This window comes from Giraffa tippelskirchi, chromosome 10 (genome assembly GCF_054371585.1).
Source record: "Giraffa tippelskirchi isolate mGirTip1 chromosome 10, T2T-mGirTip1v1.2.pri, whole genome shotgun sequence".
In the NCBI taxonomy this organism is placed as follows: Eukaryota; Metazoa; Chordata; class Mammalia; order Artiodactyla; family Giraffidae; genus Giraffa; species Giraffa tippelskirchi.
The window spans coordinates 84,663,735-84,685,363 of record NC_137284.1 but is presented as its reverse complement, the minus strand read 5'-3'; the positions used below and the strand labels follow the sequence as shown (position 1 = coordinate 84,685,363).

At 36.6% G+C, this 21,629-nt stretch overlaps 1 protein-coding gene across 20 annotated transcripts in view; it reads right to left on the bottom strand.

Annotated features, from left to right (window-relative positions):
* The window catches only part of CACNA2D1 (calcium voltage-gated channel auxiliary subunit alpha2delta 1), a 524,609-nt gene that overhangs the window by 429,297 nt on the left and 73,683 nt on the right, over positions 1 to 21,629 (bottom strand). For 3 of the 20 annotated variants that reach the window (XM_081535600.1, XM_081535601.1, XM_081535606.1), the window contains exon 2: positions 15,541 to 15,588. The exons of the other annotated variants lie outside the window; for them this stretch is intronic. In XM_081535600.1, the coding sequence (XP_081391726.1) occupies positions 15,541 to 15,588 (48 nt within the window). The remainder of the gene's footprint in view (positions 1 to 15,540; positions 15,589 to 21,629) is intronic. 20 annotated transcript variants of the gene reach the window in all.

Sequence of the window (21,629 nt, the reverse complement as noted above, 5' to 3'; positions counted from 1 at the left end):
CACTGCCACTGCCGTGGCCCCAGTGTGATCCGCTGTAGCAAGGAACTGAGATCCTGTAAGCTGCACAGTGAGGCCAAAATACATTTTAAAATGAATGAAAGCCAAGAAAAGAAAAAAAAAAAAAACACTGTAAAGCATGATTTATGTATGAATAGTTACTTAGAAGTCCAATTTAAATACAAACTAAAAATTTTTCTAGTTAAAATCAACCTTTATTATCAGATAATTCACAATTATAAACAAAAAGTTTAAAAAATCAAAGTCTTAGGTATATTTTCCTTTATCAGTGAACAAGATAAGATGGTTACTTGAATTTAAATTATTTCTATACATATAAACACTTTAAAATACAATGGTTAATCTCTTCAAAGTCTCATTTGTGCTGGTGTTTATATCCTTCAGGGCTTTCCTGGTGGTTCAGTCAGTCAAGAATCTGCCTACAATTTGGGAGACCTGGGTTCAATCCCTGGATGGGGATGATCCCCTGGAGAAGGGACTGGCTACCTATTCCAGTATTCTTGCCTGGAGAATTCCATGCACAGAGGAGCCTGGTGGGCTACACTTTGGGGTTGCAAAGAGTAAGACACAACTGAGCAACGAACACTCACTTTCACTTTGCATCTTCCACATTTGAAATACTTATTCTGCAATCAGAAGGGAAGATGAGAAACTGATCTCATTCAGTCATTTTAGAAACAGGGAGGAAGCATTTCATAAGCCCTCATGCAAAGAGGTGATTTTGGCTCCAGAGGTCTACAGTAAGATGGCACGTCCATGGAACTCATAATTTTCATGAAACAGGAAGGAATGACAAAGCAGCCAGCAGCATGAATTAAAAATCAACATTCCAAAAGAGCTGTTGCAGGCTTCTAATTTTTTTTTTTTAATAGTTACTCTGTTAGTGTTCCTCATGCTCCACTTAGACACTTCAATGTGGATTTCAACAAGCAGTTTTGAAACAGACCACCCTGTACTGTAATACAAAAATCTAAAGATTTCTGAAGCCAGATCTGTGAATCATATGTGACTCAGCAGCCTCCCACAGGCCTGACATCCCGTATATTTTCCCAGAAAATGTTCCTTCTGTAAAAGAGAGGCTGAATGGACTCCCTTATTACTATTCAGAAAACACAAAGGAATTTGAGCTCAGGCACTCCATTAGAATTCACAATACCACTTTTAGGTCACTGTAATATAGAGGGAAAAAAAGGAAAAAAGAAAAAGCCCATTGCCACATCTCTTGCTATCTAGAGAACTGTCTTTTCAACTATTCATATTATATTGCCCTCAAATTCCAGATCATGCTCTCTTATCTCTTGATCATATCAGGGAAAGAGTAACTTCATAGACATTTATATCACCTTTGAACATCTTGCAACTAAATCTTTAACTCAAGTTATTTTTCCAGTTAATGCAGGTAGTAAACATTATTTCGGTTCTAAAAACATCAGAAGAATACACCTCAGGCTTGTAGTCCAGTTTCCTACTTAATGGATGATTTTCATATCATTACCAATAAAAAATGATCATGTCAATTCACCCAAATACTTCCTGGAGTAGGTGTTCCTCATTGTAAGTCCCCTACATACTACGGACAAGTCCTCTTCTTCCAAGAGCCTGTTCAAAAGTCCAATTTGTTCCTATGTCTAACAAACTTAGCCTAAGGAACCCAACTAACACAATCGGTGATACAGTACTGTACTGTAAAAGGTTTATAGTACTTTTGACACAAATAATACATAAAACAAAACAAAAAATTAAACATCTTTAATCTTACAGTATAGTACCTTGAAAACTACAGTAGTTCAGTGCAGCTGGCATACAGAGGCTGGCACTGAGTGAATAGACAAGAAGAATCACTGAATGGAGGAGAGAGAGATGGGAGATGGCAGAGCTTAAGAATCATCAGCAACAGGAGACAAAGGGCAAGGTGCAACTTCACTATGGCTGATATTGATGGCACAGGTTCCCTGCGATTCAATTCTATCTACCATCTTGAAAAATATGATCCAGTGATGCATGAGTAGTAGCTCTTTTTTTCTCATCATACATAACACAGTAGCACTGGACTGCATTCTGAATGACTGCTGCAACCTTCATACCATTCTAAATTCAGGGTGACTCAAAAACTAACAGTGACTCAAAAACTAACAGTGCCTCCTCAACTAAAGAAAATCCCTTTACCATTTCCTGTGTCGTGACTCTCTTCAGTTACTTCTTCTTCTTGCCTCTCTTCATCCTTTCTCTGGGCCCCCAATCCCATCAGGTTAGTAAGCTCCTCGTGGTGCAGAACAAGGAGTTCCACAAAGTCATCCACTTGCAGATCTAGCTCCAGCATCTCACTGAGGGTCACTAAGTTGCTGAAGACCTCTCTGAACTACTCATCTAACTTCTCAAATTCATAAAAATCATGAGCAAAGTGCAGGCAAAGGTTCTTCCAAATCCCATTCTTGGTGACAGCCAAAACCGCATGCCAAGCAAAGTCAATATGTTTTATGGCTTTGTAAATGTAATAATCCTTCCAAAATTGTCACAAAGTTGTTCCTGATTCATCACTTGCCTTTACCACCTAACAAAAACTTTAATGTAAATGGTATTTCTTGAAAGTCACTATAACTCCTTGGTCCATTGGTTGAATAAGCATGGTAGTGTTCAGTGGTGGATGCACTACTTTGATGTTGGGATGAAAGTTGTCCATGAATGGGGGGTGGCTCAGGGCACTGTTGAGTAGCAAAAGAATGTTGAATGGGACACCCTTCTCCAAGCAGTATTTCTCTACCTCTGGGATAAAGCAATGGGAAAACCACTCCTGGAAAATGGTCTGTGTAACCCATGTTTGGGGGCTTACTCTTCCACAAAACAGGAGGAGAGCCCTTGGCTATGTTTTTAAGGGCTCTTGAGTTCTCTGAATGATAAACTAAGAGAGGCTTCAGCTTCATATCACCAGAAGCACTGCCACCAAACAACAGAGTTAGCCTATCCTTTGCTGCTTTACAAGATGGCATCAATTTTTCTTCCTTACTGATGTAACTTTGGCCTAGCATCCTCTTCCAGTACAGTCCTATCTCATCCATATTAAAAACTTGATCAGAATAAACTCAAAATGGATTAAAGATTTAAATGTAAGACAAGAAACTATAAAACTCTTAGAGGAAAACACAGGCAGAACACTCTCTGACGACAAAAATCACAACAAGATCCTCTATGAACCACCTCCCAGAGTAATGGAAATAAAAACAAAAATAAACAAATAGGACCTTATTAAACTTAAAAGCTTTTGCATAACAAAGGAAACTATAAGCAAGATGAAAAGGCAGCCTTGAGAATGTGAGAAAATAATAGCAAATGAAACAACTGACAAAGAATTAATCTCCAAAATATACAAGCAGCTCATGCAGCTCAATACCAGGAAAACGAATAATCCAATCAAAAAGTAGACGAAAGAACTAAACAAACATTTCTCCAAAGAAGACATAGAGATAGTTAATAAATACATGAAAAGATTCTCAACATCACTCATTATTAGAGAAATGCAAATCAAAATCACAATGAAGTATCATCTCACACTGATCAGAATGGCTGCCACCAAAACATCTACAAACAATAAATGCTGGAGAGGGTGTGGAGAAAAGGCAACCTTCTTACACTGTCGGTGGGAACGCAAATTGGTACAACACTGTTCTATGGAGAACAGTGTGGAGGTTCCTTAAAAAACTGCAAATAGAACTGCCAAATGACCCAGAAATCCCACTGCTGGGCATACACACCAAGGAAAGCAGAACAGAAAGAGACACGTGCTCCCCAGTGTTCACTGAAGCACTGTTTACAATAGCTAGGATATGGAAGCAACCTATGTTTCCATTGGCAGACGAATGGATAAGGAAGTTATAGTGCATATACACAATGGAATATTACTCAGCTATAAAAAGGAATGCATTGAGTCAGTTGTAATGAGGTGGATGAAGCTGGAGCCATTTATACAGAGTGAAGTAAGTCAAAAAGAGAAACACCAATACTGTATATTAATGCATATATATGTAATTCAGAAAGATGATAACAATGATCCTATATGCAAGGCCGCAAAAGAGACACAGATGTAAAGAACAGACTTTTGGACTATGTGGGAGGAGAGGGTGGGATGATTTGAGAGAATAGCATGGAAACATGTATATTACCATATGTAAAATAGATGACCAGGACAAGTTTGATGCAAGAAGCAGAGCACTCAAAGCCGGTGCTCTGGGACAACCCAGAGGGACAGGGTGGGGAGGAAGGTGGGAGGGGATTTCAGGATGGGGGGACACATGTACAACCATGGCTGATTCATGTTGATGTATGGCAAAAACCACATTATCCTCCAGTTAAAATAAATTAACTAGTTAAAAAAAAAAAGTCTTGCTTGGGTAAATACTGTACATGCCTCATCAATAATTTCTCAAATTGGTTCAGGAAATTCCCGGGCAACTAACATATCTGCACTCACTGCCTCGTCACTTACTTTTATGTTATGAAAGTTAGCTCTAGCCATGAACTGCTGAAGCCAGTCCTCAGTTCAATTCAGTTCAGTCGCTCAGTCGTGTCCGACTCTTTGCGACCCCATTGACTGCAACAAGCCAGGCCTCCCTGTCCATCACCAACTCTCGGAGCTTACTCAAACTCACGTCCATCAAGTAGGTGATGTCATCCAACCATCTCATCCTCTGTCAATCCCCTTCTCCTCCTGTCTTGTATATTTCCCAGCATTAGGGTCTTTTGAAATGAGTTGGTTCTCCGCATCAGGTGGCCAAGGTATTGGAGTTTCAGCTTCAGCATCAGCCCTTCTAATGAATATTCAGGACTGATTTCCTTTAGGATGGACTGGTTGGATCTCCCTGCAGTCCAAGGGACTCTCAAGAGTCTTTTTCAACACGACAGTTCAAAAGCATCAATTCTTCAGCACGCAGCTTTCTTTATAGTCCAACTCTCACACCCATACGTGACCACTGGAAAAACCATAGCTTTGTCTAGATGGACCTTGTGGGCAAAGTAATGTCTCTGCTTTTTAATATGCTGTCTAGGTTGGTCATAGCTTTTCTTCCAAGGAGCTTTTCTTCCAAGGAGCAAGCATCTTTTAATCTCATGGCTGCAATCACCATCTGCACTGATTTTGGAGCCCAAAAGAATAAAGTTTTTCACTGTTTTCATTGTTTCCCTATCTATTTGCCATGAAGTGATGGGACCAGATGGTATAAAGTTAGTTTTCTTAATGTTGAGTTTTAAGCCAGCTTTTTCACTCTCCTCTTTCACTTTCATCAAGAGGCTCTTTAGTTCTTCTTTGATTTCTGCCATAAGGTTGGTATCATCTGAGGTTATGGATATTTCTCCCAGCAATCTTGATTCCAGCTTGTGCTTCATCCAGCCCAGCATTTCCCATGATGTACTCTGCATAAAAATTAAATAAGCAGGGTGACAATATACAGCCTTGACGTACTCCTTTCCCGAGTTGGAACCAGTCTGTTGTTCCATGTCCAGTTCTAACTGTTGCTTCTTGACCTTCATATAGGTTTTTCAGGAGCCAGTCATGGGAGGCATTAAAAGGTATACCCTCTGATTCTTCGCTGTGTTTCTTCAAGTCTTCAGAAATGCTTTTAGCTTTCTCTTGAATCAGCATTAAGCTGTGTTGGACTTGACACTGATGCTAATCCTACATCCACACACTGAGAATTTTCTCCATCTCCTCCATCACTTTTCCATGCTTCTTCAAAACTACAGTTGACACCATTGGCACAGCAGACTTCACATGTTCCATGATTTTGTCCTTTAAAACTATGCTGATGGTTGAACAATTCATGTTAGAAGAACGAATAATGTCTACCATCCTTTCACCTCACTCCCCTCTCTCAATAATGTTCACTTTTGTTCCCAATGTTATCACTTGGCACTTCTTAGCAGTATGAGCTACATCATCACTAATTTTATGCTTGCTTCCGGACATCCTATGCTTGAAACAAAGATACTATAGTACTGTACTCTATACAGAACTGTACAGTAAAGACACAAAAGCACAACCACTGGGAGAGGATGCACGCACATGAGAATGTACACCACACATGTGAACTAACATAACTAGACATGCAAACGCACACTCGCATCTTTGACCGTTTGCAGCTTGAAGGTTCGTATGAAGGGGGCTTATTGTATCATACTGCCAATCTTTTTGTTTTAAGGGCAGAACTATTAGAAAGTTCTTCTGGTGAAAAAAAAATCATGGTATATTTATCTTATAAAATATTAGGCAACCATCCAAAATACCTTTTATATACATTTCTATATGGTTTGATTTTTAATCATCATCACTTTGAAATTTACAAATAAAATTATAAAATTTTCAGAAAAACAACTGTCTTCAGACATGCAGTTCCTAATGCCTAGCAAAAGAACAATGAATGCCGTTAATATAGTTGTGGCCATCTGACTGTCCTACTTGTATTTGTCTTTATACTAAAATTTAAACAAAATAAAAAAGGAAAACAAAATACATGTATGTGAAGGGAAAAATGAGAATTTCTATCTTCTCCTTTCTATTAAAAAAAGAAAAAGCAATCAGCAACTAAAGGCAAACAGGTAACAATGATTAATGAACATCCCATGTAAGTGTAATAGAAATATTTTTCTGGTCAAATGGTAAGTTCTAGAACCTGGGTTTGGGTTTTGGTGTAGACTGGGCCTGGCTTCAGTCAGATTCTTTGGATTACGGATGTTAAAGAAGAGCCAGCAGCCAGTGTCCAAAAGGAAAGTTGGAGCCAAGAACCAAAGACGTTGCCCATAGAAATAAAGGTTCAAGTCAGCTGGGTAAAGAGAGAACAGGGGCTCTAGGAAGAGAAGAGCAACTGGAGACACAGCAACACAGCAAAAGACAAAAATAGAGCACGACTGGGAATCAAAGGAGTAGTCCAACAATTTCACAATGTGGTTAAGGACCTACCTATGGAATTCCTGTGTTCCTGTCCATCTGTGGATTCAAAGGAAGTTGCTAAAAGCCCTGACTGGGCCATTGTCATGAAGGTTTGTTTAAAGACCTCTACTATCTTTATAAGGGCTTCCCTGGTAACTCAGCTGGTAAAGAATCTGCCTGCAACAAAGAAGAGCCTCGTTTGATTCCTGTGTCAGGAAGATCTCCTGGGGAAGCGATAGGCTATCCACACCAATACTGGGGTTCCCTGGTGGCTCAGACGGTAAAGAATCAGCCTGTAATGTGGAAGACCTGGGTTCAACCCCTGGCTCAAGAAGATCCCCTGGAGGAGGGCATGGCAACCCACTCCAGTATTCTTGCTTGGAAAATCTCCATGGACAGAGGAGCCTGGTGGGCTGTGGTCCATGGGGGTCTCAAAGAGTCAGACACGAGTAAGCAACTAAGCACATCTATTTAAATTCTTACTCTGAAATCCCAAAGTGCATCATGCAAAATGTCACTACAATGGGAAGTTCATTTGGTCTTACTATTTCTTTTAGACAACTGAAATTTAAGAAGTAAATATACTCATCTTTATATTAATGCCAGAGCTCAAATTAGAATCTTATTCTTGACTCTCTCAATTCTTCCTGCGGGATTTTTCAAAAAGGCCAAGGGACTATCTTTGGATAAATTCAAGAATAGTATATATACTTTCCATCTAAAGGAAACACCTCTCTCAGGACTATGGTAAAGGCGTTCTCATTTCCATCCAAGCTGGTCTTATTCTCTACGTTCACTCTTCCAATTTGACAGGAGGAGAAGTGTGTGCAATGAACGGGCAGGCAACAGAATTAATGGAAGAGACTCCATTACACCCATCACAGTATTTCTCCTCTTCATTAGAAAAATCCAGGAGTGCACAGAACTGGGAAGCCCAGGGGAAATAACATGCTCCTGATTAACCAACTCTCCCTGAATTTATAACATAGTCGCCTGGTAGTAGAAATGATTAAATGAAGGAAAATGAAACGGAAGAAATTGAAAGAGATTTAATGGATTCAAAGGAAAAGAAAGAAATCATGAGAAGAAATGAGGAAGAGGGACACACAGAATTTGGGAAGAGTGAAGAGTATCCAAAAAGAAAGGATATTAAAAATACCTGCAATATTTCTAAAAAGCAATTGAATTTCTCCTAAAAAGATGAAAATTTACTTCTGCACCTCTGAAAAATTTTGGTTTATCATCAAAAACTTTAAACTAAGCATTATTTATATTATTTACATAATCACTTCAATTTTTGAGATATACAACTACTAGTTCTATAAACTGATATAGCCTTTAATCTGGTTATAATGGGCTAGATGATTGCTTTGCTCTATTTCTCATGGAATTATGAAATCAAATCACTTTAAGACTATGTTCATTTATATGAATTCTTGTTTACATTCAATTTATTGTTAGGAAAAACAGTGTTCATTCATCTTTACTATTCAAGTATACATCTTTTCAGTGTGGACAAAGATTTGAAAAACATTGATTTTTGCTTTGTAGATCAATGACATACCAATAAATGAATGATAATTTGTTTACAGCAATCATGAAATTGGTTCCCTGCAGAGAAGTGGAGCTCATATTTGTGCATCTTCACATCTTAGCTACACTCATATCTGAACATATCTGTGAAAGACATAAGTTTATTTTATTGCACTAAATACTGAAGTGGCATAGCATATGATATTTCTACACCTTAGGCCACCATCTTTCACCTTCTCTTTAGGAGTTCTATGTGGTTAATAAGGGAGATTTAAAGGAGGGCTAAGGTCATATTGTTTGACTTGCATAACAATACATGTTATTTTCTATTGAACACAGTGGATGACACAGGATCTGGGAAGTCAAGCTACTGTGGGGAGGTAGTCTTGATAGTGCTTTATAACCTGGCTGGGGGTTTTACTCCCTAACTTTTCAGCTAATGAATTGGAGATTCTTTAGCACTTGGACCTTCGAAATGGAAAATGAACTCAAATGCCAAGTAACTCCTGAGCCAACTCTTCTCCTAGATAGTTCAATGCTATAGCAGAGATATAAGAGACTTAGATCTCAAACTTGCCACTCTAGAATTGGACATCGTCACTGAACAGCATGTTCTTATCTACTCTTTCTTCTGTCTACCAAATTTCCTTTCCATGGCTTCTCATTTCTCCTCATTCCTTTAAAACCCAGGGCAAGGACACATTCCCAACCACACTAGCTAAACCACCTCTTTGTCCCGCCTCCTGTCCATATCAGGATCTGATTGTTTCTTAAGGATACTCACAATTAATAGAATGGAGAAGATTAGGTAAACATAATGTTGGCTGACACAGAGACCATAAAGTTTCTATTAAAGTCATGTGGAAAAAATTTACATTTCAAATGTCTGAATTTTCATACAAAATGTCCATAAAATTATGTCAGGTCAGTTTGGAATGAGAAAAATAAAAGGATCATTGTTTTCCTAGAGCAAAAAGTAGACAGTCCAACTGGGATGATGCCATTGTATCAGAAATGGAAATGCAATCAGAGTAACAATTTCTGGACACTGTCCATCTCCACCAGGTGGGATCCAGCACTGCATGACACTGTCAATCTGCCCAGCTACCTAAACTTCAACTGCTTTGATGGTGAGAATGTTTCTCATCATTTGCAGAAACTTCAACACAAGGGACTAAGGAGGGTTTCCCTGGTGGCTCAGACGGGCAAAAGTCTGCCTGCAACATGGATACCTGGGTTCGAGCCCTGGGTCAGGGAGATCCCCTGGAGAAGGAAATGGAAGCCCACTCCAGTATTCTTGCCTGGAAAAGTCCATGGATGGAGGATCCTGGCAGACTACAGTCCATGGGGTCGCAGAGTCGGACATAACTGAGTGACTTTCATATACATACATACTTTCCCTATGAAGTTGAAAGTACTGGCATACTAGGGTAACTTTTAGATTCTTTGGAGAAAAGAACCTACACAAATTGTGTAGAAATACAATGAGGTTACTATTTAATATTGTCTGGCTTTGTCAATGGTTAAAATTACTTTTAAAAGCTCATTAAGTTCTATACATCAGGAAAGTAATGATACCATAGCTGATATCTTATTCACAGTCAAAAGCAGAATCTAAAATTAAAGTGGAAACAAAACATCTCTATTTCTGCATTTTTAGACTTGAAACAAATCAGTGTACCATTTTTATTTTAAATTTCTAGAGACTATTAATTACAAGGAAAGTATTATTTTACATATTTTACAAATGCTTTAATCCAGTCTCATTTTCCTAGGTAGTTGCTTTGGGATTGGCATTGTTATTGAATAATAGCAACAACAACAAATTAAAGCCTTACAAATTTGTTACTCAGAATAATCAGAACTTATCATTTCACTCCCTGTCCAGAAATTTCCAGGTACATCCCATTTGTTTACATTTTAATGTTTTATGAGGAGCTTCCACAAACTGACACCTCCTATATTTCCAATCCTTTTTCTATCAATATTTTCTCTTTTGCTGTACATAATAAATAATGATTCTTATATCATTCTCATTCCAGAATAACATGAATTCAACAAAACATCATTTTGTATAAAAATTCAGAAAGTTGAAATAATTTAGGTATAGCACAATACCAACAACATCACATACTCTTTTTTCCTAATGCACAAACTCCCTGCATTCTCTTTTCTCTACTGGAAACATCTCTTCCTTGAAATCTTTCTCCTGGAAAATTCCTTGTAAGGCCAAATTCAAATACTAATTTCTCAGCAAATCTCTCCTGGATATCATACACTTTATTTATAATATTACAATGGTATTAAACAAATACAATATTGTAAAGTTAAAAAATAGAAAATAAACTAATTTTAAAAAAATTAAAATTAAAAAAATAAATAAATAAATAAATTTCACAGTAATTATTTGTCAACAAGCTCACCATTAAACTCTTAGCTTCATGGCAACAATCAAAGTGACTAGTGCCTGACAGCTAGTATGAATTCATTAAATGTTTAATGAATTAATGTTAATTCTATTAAATGATTATCTCTTTGCCATCCCTTCCTGCTTTCCATTCTCACTGCCATTCTTTTTAAGGACTTTTCCATCTAGTGCATGGACTATTGCAGTAGTCCCCTACCTGGTCAAACTGACTCTATCTTCCTCTGTCTTCCAGTAATTGCAACTTCAAGTTACCACATAGGGATTACTCTGCCCTTTATACATAGGCCCTCTGAAAAACCACTTGTTCTATATAAGATTAAAAAAAATAACTTTCATTATAATGAAATTCTAGGAGATGCTTAATCTGTAATTTCACTACAAGGCTACAGGCCTGGAATGTTATACAACTGTTTGTCATTTTCATCCTTTTATTAAAATCCCCCTCAGTACTTTTTCCATGTTTAATAAACATTCTATTATTAGAAAAAGAAAATGAAATAAACTGGTCTCCAATTTTATATATTAAACAAATTAATAAGAAGCTTAAAAACTGTAGTTATTTGATTTGTATTATTATCATTAGAATATATTTTTGTATATTACAAAAAGTATGCTCTGTTACAGCATTAACTTACATTTAACTTCTAAGACAATATTCTCAAAAATATATACAACATAAATATTAATACAAAATAAACTATAAAGATTAAGATATTATGAGCCAAATCATATCTCAAAAAATTTGTTCAGTCTTCTGGAAATAAGTGTGAGATTCCTCACTGTATTTAAGATGTGCACAAATTAGTTCTCTAAGCAATAACTTACAGAATTGATACAAGAAAAAAGAAATAAATTCAGTAAGGGAAAATCTCATTCAGTATAAAATTATGGCAATATATGATGCAAAGTAGAAATCTTACCTAAATCATAAAAGAAAATAACCTTATCCAAATTTAGAATATAGTTTACAAATAATATTCCTGAGCACTATCAAAACTTGAAATATTGATGAAATTTGTGAAAGGGAGGACTTGTAAAGAACCTACAATGGATGATTAAATTTTACTGTGTCCAGAATCAAGAGATGGCTTACAGTTTCCTTTATATTTTACTACCTTAAGATATAGTTAAGAAAAAAATTTTACTAATAAGAACAATACCAGAGAATTGACCAAACCTGAGAATTGCTGGATTATAACTAGACTGCCTTAAACCACATGACTCTTGGCAAGAGGCTTCTAACCAAAGTTACTACAATCAACAACTCTTTATTCATTTCCTGAATATCATGTTAACCTCCTTCTCCTTTGTTATGGAAAACCACAGTTCACAAAAAATCACTCCAAACACTTTAAACAAGATCAGTCTTCTAGTCAAGCAAGCCTTGACTATCATGATTCATTTTTAAGGACTTAATTTCTGTGCTGTCAATTCTCCCTTTTTAATTGTTACAGGATCTCATACATAATATATAATTTTATCAGAACACATCATATTGCCTTGTGACATAGCATGAGCTATCAAGTAAAGCGTAATAATCTTTGGCCTCAACACACCCACTGACATCAATAAAAAATGAAAATTACACCTACAAGCTGGCTAAAAAGGCTTTTATACTGTGGTACTCTCGTAACTCCCCAGATAATGTAACAAATACTATTCAGCTCCTTAGACATTCTCCATTCTACTACAAATCTTTTCCTCTTTTGTTCTCAAGAGTTAGATTTATAAATACTCACTATTATTCACTGAATAAATCTACACATTAGTCCATCTATATTCTAGAAATAGGTTCAGTGTGATCTTGTCATTTAAAAAAAAAAATGCAATTAGTCTTTCATTTGCTTATATCTAAATACACCTGGAAAAAAAGCCAAGTTATACTTTTAAATAATACAGCATCAACTTTATTTGGGGCATTATTTTCTAATGAAAACCTCCTAGAGAAAAGAAGCGTATTTAACAAAAACTGTATTACCCATGGGAAGCTCCCCTCTGTTGCCAGCTAAAGGTTGATAAGGGTCACTCCACATGAAACGGGACATAAGTGACACTCACGGCAAACCAGCTCCAATACTTACAGCTCACTTTCTAGGGAACATTACACTTCTCCAAGACAGTGTAAATGTTTTAAGGTCAAAAGAACATAATGCCTGTCAAAGTGTTCTGTGTATGTTAAAAAGACAGGTAATTTAGGAAGCGTCTCTGACATTTAAAAGGGAATCATGCTTTCACCTCTCCAACTTGACACCTAATTAAGCATCAATACAAAACAATATAATTGAACAGATGTACTAGTCATTAACAGGAATTACCCATTCTCCTATCAAATCAGAATGTACGGAGAGGGCTCTATTTGTAATAGGTTGACTTAATTGCCTAAGAATTCCCCAGAGAAATATACAACTGGATCAAGACATCTCACATGCACACACACAAACGCCGCCCACAGACAAACACAGACACTCCTTCTAAGCTTTGTTCCATGTTTTAGTCATTGCTACATCCATCTCTGCAAATGAGAATTTATGGTGGCTGCAGTCAGTACTTGAAGATCAGATAAATAGATGGAAAAATAAATAAAGCTAGATGAAAGCTAACATAATTCAGATTCAGCAATACCTTACTACAAATTTCTTATACAGCAATGCTTTTCACAAAATAGCTGTTTTTTAAAAATTACTAAAAACAGAGCACAATAAACAAAAACATCCAACAAAGCAAAACAAAAAACATACACACAATACAAAGAAGAAGAGAATCTCCTGGCAATTAACCGTGAAACATTTGTTTCATCACAAGAACCTGATTCACAATTACTGCAGTTGCAGGGGTTTTTGAAGCTCAGAAGTTCTGAAATATGTCAAGCAATTCTCACATCTTCATGCAAAGCAGGGAATCCAGGAGGTTAACACAATTATGTTTTCTTGTCCTTCTGATTAAGAGCCCTCTTGGAGATGAATACAGTATCTGCTGACCAAAATAACTCACTTTACCGTAAGGAAAGTCTCTCTTAACCAAGGAGGAAAATAAGGCATTTTCATAATGGCTTAAAGATGTAGCTGGATTTTAGAATTTACAAAACAGATTCCAGTTTTCTAATCCTCAACAAGCTAAGGGCATTAAATTGACAGACTATAAGAGATTTATCCCTAAGAGTATCATATTGGATCTAAATTTTGTGGGATAACTCAAATGAAAGATTGGGGTCAGAGATACATAAAATAAAAACAAGGAGCAGAAAAGAGGTAGAAAAACAACGCCAAACTGAATGCTCCTAACACACACACACACACACACACACACACACAGGCACACATTCAGAGCAGTTAGATTTGCCACTATTCTGCCATATCCCATCATCCATAATGGGGTCTGCAGAATACAGAAAAGCCTCACCGACACCCCATCAGCCTACGTCATATTTCAGGCCACTAGAGAATATAAAGGCACTTATTTCAAAGACAACTTGCATTTCAGATTCTAGTGATGCCATGTCAGAATTGTTTCTAGCATTTTTCAGTGACAGAGAGATACCCTGGTCACGTCATAAAATCTCTCCTATTGGAACTGCAGGCGCCCGATTAAATTCCCAGCCATACTGATCACAGGAGTGTGGAGGTGTGGAGACATGGGAGTGTGTGCTCTGCTCAAGCCTTTTCTCCTACAAATAATTCCCAGTTGTTACAGCTCCACGGCACCACCCTCCTCTCTTTCCAATTTCTTCTTATAGAGTTAACAAGCTGCCTGTGTGTACTTTCTCATCCACAAAGATGCAGAAACAAACACATGTGGTACAACACTTATAAATATACTTAATGCCCCCCCAAATATCATTGATTTCATTTCAGACTGTCTTAATTGCCTACAGCCCCAAATGCTGTGTCTGTGAGGTCTCTGGGGTGAAAAATCAAGTTACGGGTGATTGCCTCGGGCTCTCTTGGCTTCAGGAGCAAGCTTAATGACTAAAAACACACTGGCTGCCCATCAGTGGAACAAGGCCACATGTCACTGAATTTGTGTGTCAGCTAGAGCTGGGGGTACAGAAAATAGACATCACAAAGGAGATCTGCAGGGAATTGAGCGCCCTACCATCTAGTAAAATATAGGAAATCTGTGTTTCTTTCCTCAAAACAAAACAAAAAAGTACAGCTGATTTTGCCCAATTCACCAGCGTGGGAAGTTGGTAAGAAATGTAGTTGGATCCCACACACTGCCAAATTTAGTTTTGAATTCTTTTAAAATATTTTTCAAGGGGCTAGGAGCTTTTAATGAATATTTTTCCATCTTGCTATTGTCTTAAGCAACTCAATAAATACCTGTCATTCACAAGCTAGAAATGAAACAAGCTTTAATGCACATAGCACTACTCTTACAGTTTGTCCTATTGCTATAAAACACATGAAACAGCTGGAAACTTGAAAATGCCAGCATAACACTCATGATTTCCAGTACACGTTGTCCTTGCTTGACTTCCTTATTCAAGGCTAATATCCCCTCCAAAGAGAAATGACCATGAGGTAAAATATAATCTTTGATTATGAACCATATATTCTTGTCACAGTTATTAATAGTAAACAATATATATTACAAAACAGCAAGTATCTTAGTTCAGTAATCTCAGCAAAGGTTAAAATCTTCTCACCTGAAATGAGCAGTTCCATACTTCTTTTCCAAATATATACTTCTGTATCTAATTTAAAAGAATTCATGTGGGTTAGACTCTTAAATCTATATATGCACAGAATTTCCATATACTAGCTAGGCTGATCAATTTTTTCCCTTGTAACTAGCCTTCCTAGACACTGATAAGTAAAATATTTCACTTTCAACAGCATTGAGCTCACCGTTGAGGGAAAGTAAGCTGTAATGAGCAATGTCAGGCTTATACTTTTAAGACAGTCTCAAGCAACGAGGGTAAACAGAAATGAAACCAACACAACTTAGAGGAAAACGCTGAACAATGAAATAGAAGGTTATTAATTTTCTGCCACTTGAAGATTGTTTTCCACCCGTTCGCATGCTGAGATAATTATATACACATGACAGTATTATATGCACTGCTTGCCTACTTAAAAACTGTTCTCCAATGCAAGTATTATTGATTGAAGCTTCTTGTGCATCATGTTTAAGTCACACACACACACAAAAAATTGCCCAGTTTCCACTGGAGCTAATCCATTACTCAAATTTTGTCAAGGAAATTCCGGATTACTATGCAAAACTGCCAGGCTCCATTCCTAATAAAAATTGATCCTTTTTTATTTGGGTCATGAGTCAGCTTCAAAATTCTAACATCTCTTCTTTTGCCAAAACCTAACATTCCAGTTATTGATTAAAGCTTCAGAGTTGCTTTGGAAGGTATCAGATTCTCTTTTTCATTTAGATCAGGATTGCTATACTAGACCAAGGTTGTGGCCATCTGTCAGATTCAGCTATTCACATTGGCTTGTCTCAGTCCGTAGTTTAGCTACAGTTACTACAACCAGTATGACTCTTAGGGAGTTTGGCAAAATTGTCAAGAATGTAGGCAAAAAAAGCCAAGTAAGGGAATATTTTTGCTTTCTTTCCACTGCTTGAAATATTTTTCTCCATCCTCCTGAATGGGATCTCACCCTCTCAGTCTGTCCTACCTAAAAGAAAGATTTCATAATCGTACTGCTTCACACTTGAAATAGTGATTATCCAGTGACGACTACTAGTAATAATCAGCAATCACTATGGTTTAAAGGGCAAGGACTCTTTAAAAAGAGAAAAGATCTCTCTCTCTGTTGCACTTTTTGCTCTTTGCCACATGATTATCTGACCTCAGACTTACATCATTCTCCTCTTCCTGGTTCTAAGAATTTGGATAGAAAAGAAAGCAGAAGTCCCCTCTGTGGATCAAGCTTTCTTTTTCTGTTGTGCTTCAACTATCACTGTTTCCACAAGTACTCAAGCATAGCGAGCTCGAATTTTAGATACACAGAGGTTATTTACAGCTAAGTCATTAGCTCCAAACATTGCATGAGGCTATCAATCACTTTGTGAGCACCCATGATAGTACTTTTGCCCACGAATTATGTGCCTTTATAAAAAACTTCTCTGAAAAAACAAACAATGTTTGGCAGGAATTCATGCATTTGTAGATGTTTCTTTGTACAACCACTGAGTAAGACCAAAATACTTTTTTCTAACCCCCAAAATGATAACATCCAAACTCCACTAGGTGGCAAACAGGACTGACCTTCCTACCCTCTATCATTAAATAAGGCAACTGTAACTATTAACAGGTCATATCAATCTGGTTCCAACCTAAGATTGAAGAAAATCATTAAACATGTACTTAACATTAAAAAAAGAAAAGAAAACCACTAATGTTATCTAACTCAGATCCTCTTCCAAACATAGGTAACCTGAGTATATTAAACTATGATTTCATCTTCTTATTTGGGAGTTCAAAGTTCAGAAGAGCTGAGATTCGATTCCCTGCCATGTATAGCCTGTGAGATCATAAGCAGGACAATCAATCTTGAATGTTTATTTTTCTCACCTGTAAGATGGGATTATTTACCCATACTTTTCTTTCAGGGATGTTGTAAGGATTAGAAAGAATGACAGATTAAAGGGATTTAAAAGTTTAGTATACAAGTTCTCAATAAAGAGCAATTATAATTACATTAAACATGATTAATGACAAGTTCACTTTCTTGAGAGTTTTGAAACCATATTCTGCCACCCTGTAACTTTCACTCAGTAGCCTAAATTTCTGATGCTTTCATTATATCTACTTCCATCATGAACTCTTTCGGTTTGTTTAAAAAACACCAAATTATTAGAATATGATTCCCTGCTACTTGAGCACCCTAGTCTCCTTGAAAATAATCTAATTTGTCAATCAGCTTATTAAATAAAATTTCAACTTTGAGACCTGAAGCCAACATACAAACTGTCATCTGACCAGGTTAGTTGTAGGTCTCAGTAGGGATGATATGTTTTGCTTATCGTCAGCTGGTTACTGGTGCTGCTGGAGTGTGTGTGTGTCATGTATGCTAAACTTAGGTGCGGCACCTAAGCCAGTTCTTCTCCACTCTGTACTACAGACAGTAAACGTACATTAAGAATTTGTATATTACTTGTGAAACTATTTTTTTTTAATGAGAGTGAGAGAGAAGACCAGGGAAAGTGGTACTATTTTTTAGTCATCTGTACCAGTTACTTTTTATTCACAGTTTCTCAAAGTGGTTTCTCCAATCATTTGCATTATAATAAATTAGATGCCATTAAAAATTACATATTTGCTATACATATACAAGGGAATATTATTGAGCCATTAAAAAGAATGATATAATGCCATTTGCAGCAACATGGATGGATCTGGGGATGATCATAATACGTGAAGTAAGTCAGAGAAAGACAAGTAGCACATGATATCACATATATGTGGAGCCGAACAACCAAATACAAATGAAGTTATTTACAAAACAGAAATAGGCCCACAGACATAGAAAACAAACTTATGATTACCAGGGGAGAAGAGTTGTGGCAGGGAGGGGGGATAAACTGGGAGTTTGCCATTGACATGTACACACCACTATATTTAAGACAGATAACCAACAAGGACCTACCACATAGCACAGGCATCTCTGCCCAATATTCTTTAACAACCTAAATGAGAAAAGAATTTGAAAAAGAATAGATAGATACACGTATATGTATAACTGAATCACATTGCTGTACACCTGAAACTAATACAACATTGTTTTAATTGGAAAAAAAAATGTCACATGCTTCCATTGTTTATCAAGATAGTTTTTGAAATTTTTTTCTAGGGAGAAGTAAATATATAATAACTTTATGAGAAAAATGGCTTTTGAATTATATTTCCATGGATTCCTTTGGCCCCTGCTCTGAAATTCATTATTTAGCAGGCATGGGGCTGGACCAGCAAATGTGTAATTATTTTTTTAATTTTATTTTACATTGGAGTGTAGTTAGTTGATTAATATAAAATAAAACTTTAAAAAATTAAACCTTTGCTGGTCCAGCCCCATGCCTGCTGAATAACGAATTTCAGAGCATGAGTTAAAAGAATCCATGGAAGCATAATTTACAAACTATTTTTTCTCATGAAGTTATTAAATATTTACCTCTCCCTAGAAACACATTTCAAAGACAATCTTGATAAATAATAGAAGCATATAACTTTCTTACCATTTAAAATTCACAGACTACTTTATCATACTCTTAATTACCTTTATAACAACTGTATGAACTGATTTTACAAAAAAAATTATGCTTTTGTAATTTATTTACACTTATCTGAATTTCTCCCAAAATCACATTTAGAAAAATGTGTGTGCTAAGTATCTGTATTGTCTTCAGACACATTAAAATATTATTGACTACTCAGAAAATGGTCCATAGTTTCGCACATAATATATCCAGTGAATTGCTCATCACCTCTTTGAAAATATAAAAGTAATGCATAAGTATGGAAAGTTATAAAATTAAAAGCAAATGTTTCCTCTCATTCCCTACCCAGTTTTATTCCATGGAAGTACAATTATTTTCTCCAGTTTCTCTTTATATGCCTCGTTTTGGTCATGTTCAGAACTTGAAATAATCTGTTTTCACTTCCATTTCTTGATTTTTCAGCTGTAGGGAGTACCACTCACTCTTTCGATGAGCTATATAGACATCAGCTCCCATGTAGGCCTTTCCTCTCCTCCACCATAAACCCATCTATCTTTTTCTCTCTCTTCTTCCAACTTTTGCTATAATTTGAGTTTTAACTTTTCCATATTTTCATTTTAACAATTAAATAATACTCTAATTAGTATTATTATTATTGGCACTGGAGAGATGGATTGGGATTTAAGGATTAACACATGCATTGATAGAAAGATAGATAGATGTGGTTAAAGAACAAGATCCTACTGTATATTCAATATTCTGTGATAAACCACAATAGAAAAAATATGAAAAAGAATGTGTGTGTGTGTATGAATAACTGATCACTTTGCTACACAGAATTTAACACAATATCAGAAATCAACTATACCTCAAAAAAATAAGTGTTAAAAAAAATAATAATTCTATTGGACGATCCATAGGCTTTCGGCAATATTACTCAGACCCTAAGTATCAGAAGTGAAAAACTTAGTACGATGCCACATCCTTCCACCACCTAACCCCTACTCATAACCTAGATTCTCTCCATTACAGAATTACTTTTAAGTTGTCAGCATTTACTACATTTGCATTCTGTTCTCTAACTGTAATTGCCTCCCATTACATTACCCAAGAAAGAGAATGCTTCCATTTGACATTACAGCATGGTTCACCTTAAATCTCAAATATAAATAAAATATTTAAATAGAAAAAATCAAATAAAAAAATAAAATTTAAATAGAAAAATTAGTTTTGTGAGTAATTAGAAAGGTATAAGTCACCTCACATCTCAGAGCCACTTGCACCTTCAAAGAGGTACTGCATTCTGCCTGTGGAATGTGTATCTTTATAAATAAACTCACTTTCACTTTAAAAAAAAAAAAGGTATCAGTCAAATAGGTCTACAAGTCTAGCTTGTGCTTTCTGATAACTCATAATATCAACTTTGTGTCAATAGTTACTATGCATCAGAAATCATAAAAAAAAAATACTCCATGGTTATTGGTTATTTCAAGAATTGTTGTCATTCAGTCACTAAACTGTGTCTGACTTTACAACCCCATGGACTGCAGCACACTAGGCTTCCCGGTCCTTCACTACCTTCCAGAGCTTGCTCAAACTCACATCCTTTTGTGTCAGTGATGTCATCCAACCATCTCATCCTCTGTCACTCCCTTCTCTTGCTTTCCATCTTTCCCAGCACCAGGGTATTTCCAATGAGTTAGCTCATCCATCATGTAGCCAAAGTACTGGAGTTTCAACTCCAGCATCAGTTCTTCAATTAATATTCAGGATTCATTTCCTTTAGGATTGACAGGTTTCATCTGCTTACTGTTCAAGTGATGCTCAAGAGCCTTCTCCAGCACCACAGTTTGAAAGCATCAATTCTGCGGTACTCAGCTTTCTTTATGGTCCATCTCTCACATCTGTACATGACTACTGGAAAAAGTGAGCAATAGGTGAACAGTGAACTTCCAGATGTTCAAGCTGGATTTAGAAAAGGCAGAGGAACCAGAGATCAAATTGCCACATCCGATGGAACATCAAAAAAGCAAGCGAGTTCCAGAAAAACATCTATTTCTGCTTCATTGACTATGCCAAAGCCTTTGACTGTGTGGATCACAATAAACCGTGGAACATTCTGAAAGAGATGGGAATACCAGACCACTTGACCTGTCTTTTGACAAACATATATGCAGGTCAGGAAGCAACAGTTAGAACTGGACAGGGAACAACAGACTAGTTCCAAATAGGAAAAGGAGTACGTCAAGGTTGTATATTGTCACCCTGCTTATTTAACTTATATGCAGAGTACATCATGAGAAACACTGGGCTGTAGGAAGCACAAGCTGGAATCAAGATTGCCGGGAGAAATATCAATAATCTCAGATATGCAGATGACACCACTCTTATGGCAGAAAGCGAAGAAGAACTAAAAAGCCTCTTGATGAAGGTGAAAGAGGAGAGTGAAAGAGTTGGCTGAAAGCTCAACATTCAGAAAACTAAGATCATGGCATCTGGTCCCATCACTTCATGGCAGATAGATGGGGAAACAGTGGAAACAGTGGCTGACTTTATTTG